Source organism: Gymnogyps californianus, chromosome 20 (assembly GCF_018139145.2).
Source record: "Gymnogyps californianus isolate 813 chromosome 20, ASM1813914v2, whole genome shotgun sequence".
In the NCBI taxonomy this organism is placed as follows: domain Eukaryota; kingdom Metazoa; phylum Chordata; class Aves; order Accipitriformes; family Cathartidae; genus Gymnogyps; species Gymnogyps californianus.
In genome coordinates, this window is record NC_059490.1 from 5020821 (window position 1) to 5033317 (window position 12497).

The 12497-nt window shown below is 40.0% G+C and overlaps 1 protein-coding gene across 6 annotated transcripts in view; it reads left to right on the forward strand.

Moving 5' to 3' along the window:
• Positions 1 to 12497, forward strand: part of CUX1 (cut like homeobox 1) — a 284502-nt gene that overhangs the window by 208215 nt on the left and 63790 nt on the right. Inside the window, exons 15-20 of one of the 6 annotated variants that reach the window (XM_050909116.1) lie at positions 107 to 778; positions 1771 to 1836; positions 3184 to 3285; positions 5528 to 6354; positions 7789 to 7954; positions 8598 to 8654. The exons of the other annotated variants lie outside the window; for them this stretch is intronic. Coding sequence (XP_050765073.1) covers positions 107 to 778; positions 1771 to 1836; positions 3184 to 3285; positions 5528 to 6354; positions 7789 to 7954; positions 8598 to 8654 — 1890 coding nt within the window. The remainder of the gene's footprint in view (positions 1 to 106; positions 779 to 1770; positions 1837 to 3183; positions 3286 to 5527; positions 6355 to 7788; positions 7955 to 8597; positions 8655 to 12497) is intronic. 6 annotated transcript variants of the gene reach the window in all.

Consider the following 12497-nt stretch of genomic DNA (forward strand, 5'->3'; position numbering starts at 1 on the left):
TGTAAATCTGCACTTTTTCCCTTTGCGGGGCAAACTTTGCATTTTTTTATCTTGGTTTTTCCCTCTTTGATCCCCCATAATGCATTATGTTTGACCTTCCTTGTAGGGTCAGCCAGGAGAAAAGGGAAAGACCAGCCTGAGAGTCAGCGTCCTGCAACCTTGCCGGCCTCCCCTCCTTCTCAGTTGCTCCGCAACACGGGGGAGCAGGCTTCCAATACTAATGGTACACACCAGTTCTCACCAACGGGTTTAAGTCAAGACTTTTTCAGCTCATCCCTGGCGAGCCCCAGCTTACCCCTGGCCTCCACAGGAAAATTTGCACTAAACTCTCTCCTCCAGCGACAGCTAATGCAGTCCTTCTACTCCAAGGCAATGCAGGAAGCAGGAAGCACAAGCATGATTTTTTCAACAGGTCCTTACAGCACAAACTCCATATCTTCCCAAAGTCCATTACAACAAAGTCCGGACGTAAATGGCATGGCCCCGTCTCCCAGCCAGTCAGAAAGTGCTGGGAGCATCTCTGAAGGCGAGGAGATAGACACAGCTGAAATTGCACGTCAGGTGAAAGAGCAATTGATCAAGCACAATATTGGACAGCGGATATTTGGACATTATGTGTTGGGACTGTCGCAAGGGTCTGTGAGTGAGATACTAGCCCGGCCAAAGCCATGGAATAAACTGACTGTGAGAGGCAAGGAGCCATTTCATAAAATGAAGCAGTTCCTCTCGGACGAGCAGAACATCTTGGCCCTTCGCAGCATCCAGGGTAGACAAAGAGGTAAGCGCTCGCTGGCCGAGGGTCTTGCCCTATTTTCCTGTTAGTTACAAATGTTAAAAATTGGAAGCTTCCCTGTAAGGGGCCGTTTCTGCGTTGCTGCTGTTTTCACCCAAATCAGATGTCAGGTACAGAAAGTACAGCTTTCTAACTCTGCTTTTCGGCACTCAAGCAGGTTAGTATCTTTGCTTACGCTTTTTTTAGCTGCTGACTTGTGTATGTCAGCAGATGCAAGCAGCAGGGACACTTACATCCCTCACTTCCCAATAGCTCCATGTCAGAGCTAAATACGGAGTGAAAAGGGTCAGTAGCTACTAAGGGTATCAGCCCTCAGAAATACTTGAAAATTTTTATTTGGGGTTGTTTATTGAGACCAGACTTTTGTTATGTCTTGTATGATTTTTTTTTCCAAAGTGTTTCGACAAAATATCATAGGTGATACATGAGATGAGTAATTAAAAAAAATCCTAATTTAAAGCAGCTTGGCATGTCTAAGACAGTGATTCTAAGAAATAACATGCATTTCATTGTGATTCATCTTAACCGAAGACTGAGATTCACATTTAGAGAAACTGAAAAGTAAGTTGTTTACAGTCAAGAAATATTGGAAAGGACAGGCAGAGTTTTCCTAGATTTTGTTTAATTGAAAGTGCACGCTGTTAGATTTGTAATCTGTTCTTCCTTTTGATGGTTGTACTTGAGGGGATTATCTGCCCATCTTTAACCTCTTCATTTTTGGTATCTCTAGACATTTATTTATATCTGTCTAATCTCCTTTCCGAACGTAGCTGTAATCCTTATTAACAAATCAGCCAGCCTTGCTTCTTCCAAAGTAGCCAGCTCCTCCAGTGCTCAGACAAAGGCTTGAGGGGGCGAGGACAGCTCGAACCCTCGCCTTCAGAGACAGGCTGCTAGCTTCTCATGTCACACAGCCCATGATGTCAGAGCAACCATCCCCTGATTGTTTTGTTCTTACCAAACTTGTTTTTCAACAGAGAATCCAGGCCAGAACCTGAACAGACTATTTCAGGAAGTACCGAAACGAAGAAATGGGTCTGAAGGTACGTCACAGGCAGGTGTTTTTCTTTGCAGTCCCTACCTAGGAAGTGGAGTGTGCTTTAGCTGTGTGTTTCCTTAAAACTGTGCAGTTTGATTCTGGCCTGGAATCTGATAGAAAAACAGACAGTAAGTATAAAACAAACCATGGGTTAGACGAACCACTCTGCTTTTTCTAATTCTGCTGCTGCTGTACTAACATAACCCTGTTTGGATACTTTTTCCACTCCCGACCTCACTGCATACGCAGATAAAAAGAGATAAGTGATAGAAGTGGCTCTATAAAATCATCAGATCTATTGAAATGCTCTCTTTGCTATTTTTTGTGATTTTGAAGGGAGAAAGTTGCACAATTACAACATCAATCGCATACTGCTTCTGCTCTAGATTTACTTCTTTCTTCTCATGGGGCTTATGTTGACAAATACACTTTAATACGCTGTTAAATTAGTGTGATACTTCAGTATGGTGTATGAAAAAGACGAGATAAGTGAATATCAGATCGATAAGTTATCACTGAACAGGAAGTGCAAACGTTTTCCTTCATTATAGATTAGTTGCAGAATTTTTCTTTTAGCAAGACAAGAGGAAGAAGAAAAAACAGAAACAGGTACCCTGAAACTCTGTAGTTATTTTGACTCCAGTCAGAAATTATCTAACTCACAAATGATAATCTCATAATGAAAAAATGCAGTTAAGTGCAGTAGCATTCACAGTCATAGTTTTCCCTCCTTTTCTTCCCCTTAGGCGTTAAAAAAAACCAAAACAAAACCAAGCACCCAAGTAATAGCTCTTAGCTGGAGAGTACTTCAAATGGTATCTGCATTTAAATGACTGTTTCTCTTAATGTATTAGCCTCTAGAAAGTTAAAAATTATTTTTATCTAGTTACTTTTTAATTCTGTTTTGGGCTGAATGTATACTCATCCTACTTCGCCTAGCAGCTGATGCAATTTTAAAGTGATTCCTGATCTTATGTTTTTAGCTTTCTTCCATTCCCCTCTGGTTCTTTTCTGTTCTGTTTCCTCTCCCCTTCCAAAAAAAGAAAAGGGAAAAAATAGACCTATATGTGTTATCCTGGAAAAGGAATATACGACCACCTAGTTCTTCCTCTGATGATGTCGGTGTTCTCATCGTTCCAGTGCAGCTAGCAGGCAGGCTTTTGTACAACGAGGATATTTTTCTTTTATTATGTTAAGTACGTTCTTGGTCTTGTAAATGTTGGTAAAGGTCCTGTGTAAACTTCCATCAGGTCATGCTGGCGGTATATCAGTATATGCTGTCTTTGTATTAAAAAAACAACCAAACAAATAAAAGTTTTCCTGGTGTCATTAGTTTTGTTTTCCTCTTCAGGTAATATAACCACAAGAATCCGAACCACAGAGACTGGCTCTGATGAAGCCATCAAATCCATTCTCGAACAAGCCAAAAGGGAGCTGCAAGTACAGAAAACAGGTATGGTCTTATTTTGTCTCTTGCTTCTTTTATTTCAGAATTTAATTAAAACAATTACCATGAGCTTTCTGGTCAGTTAATTATATTCTTAAAACCTTGAATGTAGGTTTGAAGAGCCTTTTATTTCTTTTTTTCTTTTTTTTTTTAAATAGTGGAGTTGTTTCTGTCTATAAGACATCCCAAGTTAAGGTTACGTGTCACGGCTTTGCCGGGTCTCTGCTCAGCGCTCTCCCGCTCTGCTCTGCCCCGCTCCCGGGAGAGCGACGCAGTGAGATTTCTAAACACCTTTTTCCACGTGCAGAGCTCTGCCTTCTTTACATCACTCCAGATCTGCAGGATGAACCCACAAAATCCTTTCTTCTACCAGTTTGCTCCTTGGAAAGGGAATGGCTCCTGCTTTCTCTTCTCTTCTATCTAACTCAGGCCCCAGGGACAGAACTGCATGGGAGAGGGAACTGAACGGATTTGTCAGGGTGAAGGTCATGATCTAGCCAGCAATTACCAGTCACATAGTACCATCGTACTGCGGACATCATGTACTGAAATTATAAGATAGGCAAACTCAGTTCTAACTTTTATATGACTTTATTTTTGGTTACAGAATGTATTAGTGAATGTACGGGCAAATCCAAAAAACATTTCCTTTCCCAAAAACATCATTAGTTTAACATCCTTAGCCCAAGATAAGTTTGATTTCTCATGGTATGCTGTCGTGTAGTTAACATTTCTGTCTAGTCCATAGCCCTCCCAACTTTCCAGCACTGCTAAAGGGCTAATCCTGAAGTAGAGAGTACTGTGCATTACTTCTGTTTCATTTTTTAAAATAAATACTGATTTACAGTTTTGGATAGTTGTCTTTTAAATGAAAACTAAGCTAATCTCATGGCAAAATATAAAAGACTAGTTAATATACAATTTGAATAATATGACTTTGTACAAGTAATGATTAGATAGAGAAAAATGCGGGCTGTGTGCAGGAAACTGCAAGCACGTTGTTCAGTAGCATGTTTCATCTGAGCATCTTAAGACTTCCTTTCAAATATTAATTCAGCCTCAAAACTCCCTATGAAACCAGTAGATGAAACAGAAGAGATTGTCCCACTGTCTTTCTTCCCATTTCTTAGCTTTTCACGTATTTTATAGCGTGTGACAGGAAGGAATGTAGGGAGGCAAATTCGGAAACGTATTCAGATGAGGCATAATATTACTAGAATAATACGCAGCGTGTTTCAAATCTTATTTCACTTTGAGGCCACTTCTTGCAGTGTACGGGTTCCCTGTTGCTGTCTAGTACTTCACTTTCCCCATTCTTTGTAGAGTAGCTTTCAGAGGAATTGGTTTTCAAGCACTGGGGACCTCAGTGGAGACTAACTTAAATGGGAACAGATGCCATTGCAAAAACTTCCTCGTTCTGCAGAGATAATTGTACACCCATGTTCCCATCTCTGCTCATCCCTGACTGCTGCAGCACAGCCACACGAGTCCTGGTTCACCAGTGAAATACTGCATTTAGGCGTTACCTCTTCTGAAAGCGCACGTGGCTCCATTCTAGGGCTTTGGATAAGGCGGAGGGTGATGGCCAGGCATCAGCCTGATTTTTGTAGAGCTGTTTATTTCAGTGGTTGGGACGATGGAACAAGAAAACAGGAAGCAGGAGCATTATTTAGCTTGTCAAATGAAATAATGAAGACTCTGACTAAAGTTCGTGCTTTGTTGTAATTTGTGTGTTATATTTTTGGAGGTAAAAGGACTCACTATGTTTATATTGTAAGAGGGTATTAATAGTCTGTCCAGGTGAATGCAGCTGTGTTCAGTTTTGAGTGTGTGTTACGATTCATTTGTGGAGATAGAAGTGAAAGGTTAAATAACTTTGTAAATAGAACTATAAAATGTTATTGACCACTTGGGGTGGGGGAGGAAGAGGTGAAGGCTTGATTTTCAAAGGCATTTATTTGAAAATTTTTACAATGGTGGAAAACATGCAAGTAGTACTAGACTTCTGCAGTTGAGTCTGTGCGTGCACATGTCCAGCACTTTGGCAACTATAAAAATTTTCCAGTGAAGAACTTTGGAAATCTTACCTTATTCTGAAAAGTGCAAATCTTTGCTTAGTGAAAACTCCTCCCTCCCATCCAGAAATGTATTGCAGCCCTTTTTCTGACAGGGAAATATTTACAGTAGCGCATGTTGAATATAAAGCATATTCCTGTGTTGCATTTAGTCTTTTGGTTGTTTTTCATAGCTGAGCCGGCTCAGCCGCCTTCTGCATCTAGCAGTGGCAATTCTGATGATGCTATTCGATCCATTCTGCAACAAGCCCGACGTGAAATGGAGGCACAGCAGGCTGCCCTTGAACCTGCCTTAAAAACACCACCTTTATCTCAAGCTGACATTTCTATCCTGTCCCCCAAACTAGTATCTACACCTGCAATGTCTTCGGTTTCCAGCTATTCTCCTTTGGCCATATCCCTGAAGAAACATTCATCTGTCACTGATTCCAGTATCTCTGCATTGCAGAACCTCTCTGGGCTCAAAAAGGAGCCTCAGGAGGCACCTGTTTTAGAGCTTCATGGAATAAGTGATTCTGCCCAGGGTATGTTGAGGCATGTTAAAAATGAGTTGGGACGTGGTGGTGTTTGGAAGGACCATTGGTGGAATACTGTGCAGCATGAGAGAAGAAATACAGCTCTTCCCGAAGATATAAAAGTTGAGGAAGCCAGTGGTGGAAAAGAAAAGGTCAGCAATCAGACTAGGCCAGATCGTAGCCAGCTCCAAGGACCATCTTCTTCAGAGTATTGGAAAGAGTGGCCAAACGCTGAATCTCCGTACTCCCAGAGTTCTGAATTGAGCATGACTGGGGCGAGTCGCAGTGAGACACCACAAAATAGCCCCCTCCCTTCATCCCCTATCGTGTCTTTGTCAAAGCCATCCAAACCTTCAGTTCCTCCACTGACACCCGAGCAGTATGAGATTTATATGTACCAGGAAGTGGATACGATAGAGCTAACGCGGCAGGTCAAAGAAAAGCTAGCAAAGAATGGCATCTGCCAAAGGATCTTTGGGGAAAAGGTAAAGAACTGGCTCTCTCTTGTTACACCAGTATTGTGAATGTGCGTTCTGCTCCTTACGTTGGTACGGAGCTCAGTTTAACAGAGGGGGATATGCCACATATGTCTTACGGAAAAATGTTTTTGCTTCATAAGTTAAGTATTTAAAAAATAAGCTCACAAAGGAAAGTATTTGTCTTCCTGTATTTTGTGAATTGCATAGGTTTTATACAAAGATTGGCTTCAGCCACTTGTAATTAGAAATGGGGCCTCCGAGTTTCGAAGCATTTAAAGCTGAAGCAAACGTTATTGAGACTCAATATTTCATGCTTAATGTAATGAATTCATGGAATATTTGAGTAATACCATTGTCATGACTGGAGAGTCTTAAATTTGTTGTAAGTGAAGATTATGGACACAAGAGCATTTTTCCTTTTTTATAATATTTGGAAATGTGCACAAGGGTATTTAAACAAACACACGGAAAATCCCCTACCTCTCCTTAGTCTGAAGTCAAGAATTCACAGTCATTTCTTATACCTGGTGCTTGGTATCTTAGCGTGCTTTGAGACGTTTTTAAGCAATGTTTGATTACAGATAGGCGATGCACGATAAGGCTTTCTGAAGTTCGCGCGTTGTGGGCCCTAAGCATTGAACACGTGGGATTTCAGGGGGGTCCCCGACCACCAGAAAACACCTCCTAGGCTATAAAAGTGGTGGACATCTGGTGTTTCTTTTTCCTATAAAGAACTGAATCAATATAATAATATAATAGGAGCTGGCATCACACTATTACCTTTTCAGTAAGATGTAAAATGAAAAGCCTGACCTCTTGGGGTCATTAAAGATCCCGTGGCAGCTTTCATTAAGTACGATTTTTAACCCCTGTACCTGTGCTGAATTCCAGGCGAGTAATTGCATTCTGCCTGTCTGAAATTCCCCCTTCGCTGCAGTCGGCTGTATTCTTAAATATTTACTTACGTGGAGCAGCCGCTGCTACAGGTGAAAACTCACATCGTTACAATTCATACCAAAAAAAGTCAACCAAATATAGGCCTAGTCTCAAAAGTCCCAATTATTTTTGTTTGAGAACAAAATACATGCCAATCATTTTCTGTTTTATCTGCCTGTGTGTGCCTGGACTCTGTGTTTTTCCTGTTAGAACTGATGAAACTATTTGACACGAAATATGAAAAGCATGCAAATCTCGCACCATCCTTCTGCCGTTTGTGCTGCCGCTCTGTTTCTGCAGGAAAAAACCCACACTCCAGAAGGAAACCATGGCAGGAGAAAAGCATTTCCATCAATTACCTACAGATGTCATTTTGCAGTTTTACTAATTGTCCGTATAAAACCGATTTGAGCGATATAGCAGTAAAGGAAACCAAAGTGACTTAAATTACCCCCCTTCCACATCAAATGTGTTAACATGCCGTTCTTGGTTGCTTCACTTCAGGTATTGGGGCTGTCCCAAGGAAGTGTCAGTGACATGCTCTCCAGGCCAAAGCCATGGAGTAAATTGACCCAAAAAGGCCGAGAACCATTTATTCGTATGCAGCTCTGGTTGAATGGTGAGCTGGGACAGTGTGTCCTGCCTGCACAAGGGCAGCAACAAGGACAAGGTAATTAAAATTCCACTATGTTGTTTGAGTTGAGGAGGAGGAAATCTTTTTGTTTTTAAATTTGCAGTAAGTGAGACTTGCACCCGGTGCTAGTCCAGGCATTACTGGAAGTGGCAGCGTCCACCCTCGCAGCCCAGCCGGTCCCTAGGGGGACGCGCTGGGAACGTTTACGAACGAAGCACTCGTTTATGCGTAATTGATAAGCAGCAGTTATCAAGTTCCTAATTAGGATGATATTATCTAGGCGTGAATATGATACGTAATTCAAAAAATTTTGGCCAAAGAGATGGAAAATCTTGTGCGCTGTTTTCTAGGGTTGCATAGGGGATTTTTATTGTTCGTAGGAGAGTATCGATTGCTTTCTCAGGAGGTGAGCTAGAAGAAGAACTAAGCTTTAAAGGGGGAATGCTGTGTTGCAATTATGCTTTTATTGTGGCTCTCTCTTATCCTAATACCTATTGATACAGAAAGGCCAGACTAGAGTTTGGCCTCGGTTGTACCCTTATAATGCCACTGACTTAAATGAGCAGCGTGCCCTTGCCGAGATCAGCAGTTTGCTATTTGTTGAGCCTGCTTACTGTTTAGTTTGTGGTTTGGCATCTCCTTTTATTGTTCCCTGATTCTCCTCTCCTCTCTTATCTAGTCCTTCACTCTGTGACATCATTACAGGATTCCCTACAGCAGGGATGTGCAAGCTCAGGTAATCAGCTGGTTTCAATGATTTGCTCTGAAATAATTCTCTGTGCTTTTGTTACGTTTCTTTTGCTTTGATGCCGAGAGGTTTCTCGCGTTTTGTTGTATCATACAGGAGTCCCTTCAATTTTTTTATTAATGCGGTTAATTCCTCGTTCTCTCCTTGTTGCTATGGCAGATGTAGGGAGTACACATATTTAGCTGCATATATTAGGTAAAGAGACTCTGTCTGATCTTGGAGATCATTGGCTCTGTAGGGTTGTTGTTTTTTTTTACCATAGTTCAGCTTATCAACTTGACATGTGACAATGGCTGTAAAACAAGCCTTTCGTTTGTAATGTGATCTACATACTCCAGCTGCCTTACTCGCTGGCATATTTTTTTTCCACTTTCATTTGCACAAAATCTGCTTTGTTAATTTGAAGGTGAGGAAAAGACCACGTTACGTCTTTCTTTTTCAAGCTTCGCTAAATATTCCAAGCCGATCTTTTTTTCTCCCTCCCCTTTCGGTTTGCAAAAAAAGCAGATGCAGCAAAGATGAGTGTCAAAGAGAAGTGAATTGCTAAAGGTTTTATAAGATGGCCACAGTATAGGAAGGAGGCTGGAACAGAACAGCTGTGTTCCTGCTGTTAGATACCAAACTCTACCCACACAGACTTTTTACCAATGATATGCTTAACTGACGTAAACCACTCAGGCTGTTTTGTACTCTAGAAAAAATACTTGTGCCCTGCTCTGTACTTACAGCCGGTGCCCTGTATTGGAGAATTATTACATTTCAGGATACAGAGAGGGATGGGTTGTACTCTTCTTCCACCTTTCTGCCATTCTGAAACACTCTTTTTTTCTGGAGGTTGCTGGATTTATTCTGAATATCCCAACCAAACTGCTTTTTCTCTCTACTGGGAAACTATTTTGCATTCTAAAAGATTTTACTAGAAGAAAATCCATTATGATATTCAGTCCACGTTTTTCTTAAGAGAACAGTTGAAAATAAATAGATAAAAGCAAAAAAAAAAAATGCCCTGGTAAAAACAAGCCATGAAAACAAAACCAAAATAGGAAAAAATTATTTGCAATCATAGGGCTATTGTTACTTATAGCCAGGCATTTAGCGAACATGGAAATTTCCTGCGATGTTTTATATGCTGCTGTTCATTAAAAGCATGCCATTGACTACTTTTTTGTAGCATCAATACTGTGCAAGAGTAACTGTTACAGTTATAAACGCCTAAGACAGCATGGAAAATATGAGTAATTAATTGTAGCCATTTTAAGAGGAATTTGAAATCAGAGGAGCTGGGAAAAGGCTGCATTGTTATTGCTAATCATCATATTTATGACTAACTGTAATTATAAAAGATTGAAAGACAAGCCCATAGTATTAAAATCCGACCACCTTATGGATTCCCGTGAGGATCGCTGGTAGCTGAAAGTGATTTCCTTCAGGAAGTTCAGTTTTGCTGCTGTGATATTTTGCTCCCCTCCCACTCTCCCAATCTCGTTTGTCAGTTCCTGCCCTTGAGCTAATATTTTGTGAGGCGACACGTTCCTATCAGCTAATAAAATCATATTATTGATGATCGCCCTCCTTCTTTCCTTAAAGCAGACTTACAAATGAGCAAATGGGCTTGTGCCCTTTTCTTCCTCCTTTCCGATGATTAAAAATAAAATTGTTGTACAAGACATTCTTTTCTTGGTGCCTTTCTCTGTATAAAGGAATAAGGAAGGTTGTGACACCACACAGAACAAAAGAGCAAAACCAAGTTATTTGAATGAGGAAGGGCAGTTTGGTAATTTTCTTTTATTAGCAGCTGTTCTGTAATTAAAAGCACAGCAAACAGTTTGGAAAAGGTAATAATAATTATGCATTTGTGAAAGATACTCCACTCCAGGGCAGGAAAAAAAAAAGACAGCTCCAATTTTCTGGTCTTCTGAGACATTTCCCAGGAAAATCAAGGCAGAAAAGGTTGCATACTTGTAATTTCAAAACAGAAATTAATCAGAACAATTTTGAAACGAGAAAAGGTCTGGAGCCTTTTCCATGTAATATAATTGGCTTGGAACTTGTTGAATGCATGAAGGGAAAGAAGTGAAATTAAACTAATACATTCAGTGGCTCCTGAGTGCTTTGCCAAGAAGGTCTTCAGTGTACAAAGTGTCAACATGCATAGTAACGTCTCAAACTTTTATTAGCTGTGAGTATTTTCATTACCGTTTGGCACTATTCTATCAAACTAGCAAGATTTTCTGGATTTCTGACCCAGTTAGTTACACTTCTAGATCATAAGGTTTTGATTAACACCTCATTCATGAAAATCTGGGTTTTTGTCCAGTAATTTTCCATTGTCACACGTGGACAGATGGGCCCATCAGTCTTTTATATGTGGGAGTGAATGGATAAGCATTTTTTTTATATATATATATATATATATATGTAGTGAAATAGCAGAGAAGCCAGGCTTCTTGTTGTTCTTTGAAAGCTGTATTTATGAATTTTGAAAAAACACAGTCTATACCAAAACTACAAGCAGATATATATCTGTATTTTCTGCCTGTGAGCTTTCATCAAGGCTTTGATGATTTTGTGCAAGTTTCAGTGAAGGTGTTTTGCACAACAATGGTGTCTGTACCCTAGGTGGTCAAAAATAGTACCACTGTGCCTTTTCTAACATTTTTTCTGTGTATTTCTTTCCACCTAAATGCTCTAATGCCCTTGGGTAAATCTGCCTTTTTAATGATTTATGTGTCAAAAGCACGGACCAAATCACATGGAAAAAAAAGTTGAATTAGTGTCACCCAACTGCATCAGCATTTTTTCGTGATGAATTTGGCCCTTATTTAGTTGCATTACTGATGATCGGAGCTGGGTTGGGTTTGGACAGTAGCCATGTGCCAGAAGAAGGTTTATGTGCCTGGATATTTTTCTAAATACTTGTACTGTATATAGCTCTTATTAGTTTGTTTTATTTTGGGGTCTTATGTCTTTAGTGAGCATCTATATGACATTAAGACAAAGTTTCTTTTTTGGTGCTGTTGATTTCATAGCTACTCCCAGGAAAGCTGAATTTTTATTCACTTTTATATTCATCCTCTGTGAAGGACATATACTCTCTATATACTACATTAAAGACTTGCAAATACTCAGTGGGAAAAAGACGTGCCTTTTTGGTATGTGTTTCTGTAAGGGTCGTCTTATGACCTAATGTGGAAATCTTCATTTGCCGATACAGCTGCGGGTGATCTCAGGGGATTTTGAATTTCCCTTTTGTTTGTCTTCCTTTCTGGGTATCATCCATCATTCCTAACCTCATGCTGCTTAGCAATAGTAACACTCATGGGAGTTGAAGAAAGGATTATAGCAGCATAAAATGGGGAGCTAATTAGAGCTTGTTTCAAAATCAGAATCTAGCTTGAGATAATTGCATATTATCTGGTGATTTAAAAACCCAAGATCTACTGTATTTAGATCAACTAAAATATGCATAAAAGCTTTATTTTCAAAATAAAACATTTGTAACAACAGGGAGATTACTTCTTATCATCTCTTGGGAAAGAAAATCTGAAAAAAAATCAGAATGCAGTCTATGGTTTACTGTAGTTATGATATTAACAGACATGTGGAATGATGACAAACCCAGGTATCCATTATATTTTTATTTATGTAATACATATTCCTGTAATATTTTTCAGTACAGAAGCTGCTGAGTGGGGAGGTAGTTAACTGTGTACTGGGTAGATCTTCCCATTTACCTAATAACAGAAGGGTGCTGTCACATTGACTACTCTGAGAGAAGCAAAGTGGGGAGAGAGTGTACTTCAGGCTTGCAGCCCATATTCAGGATTACCA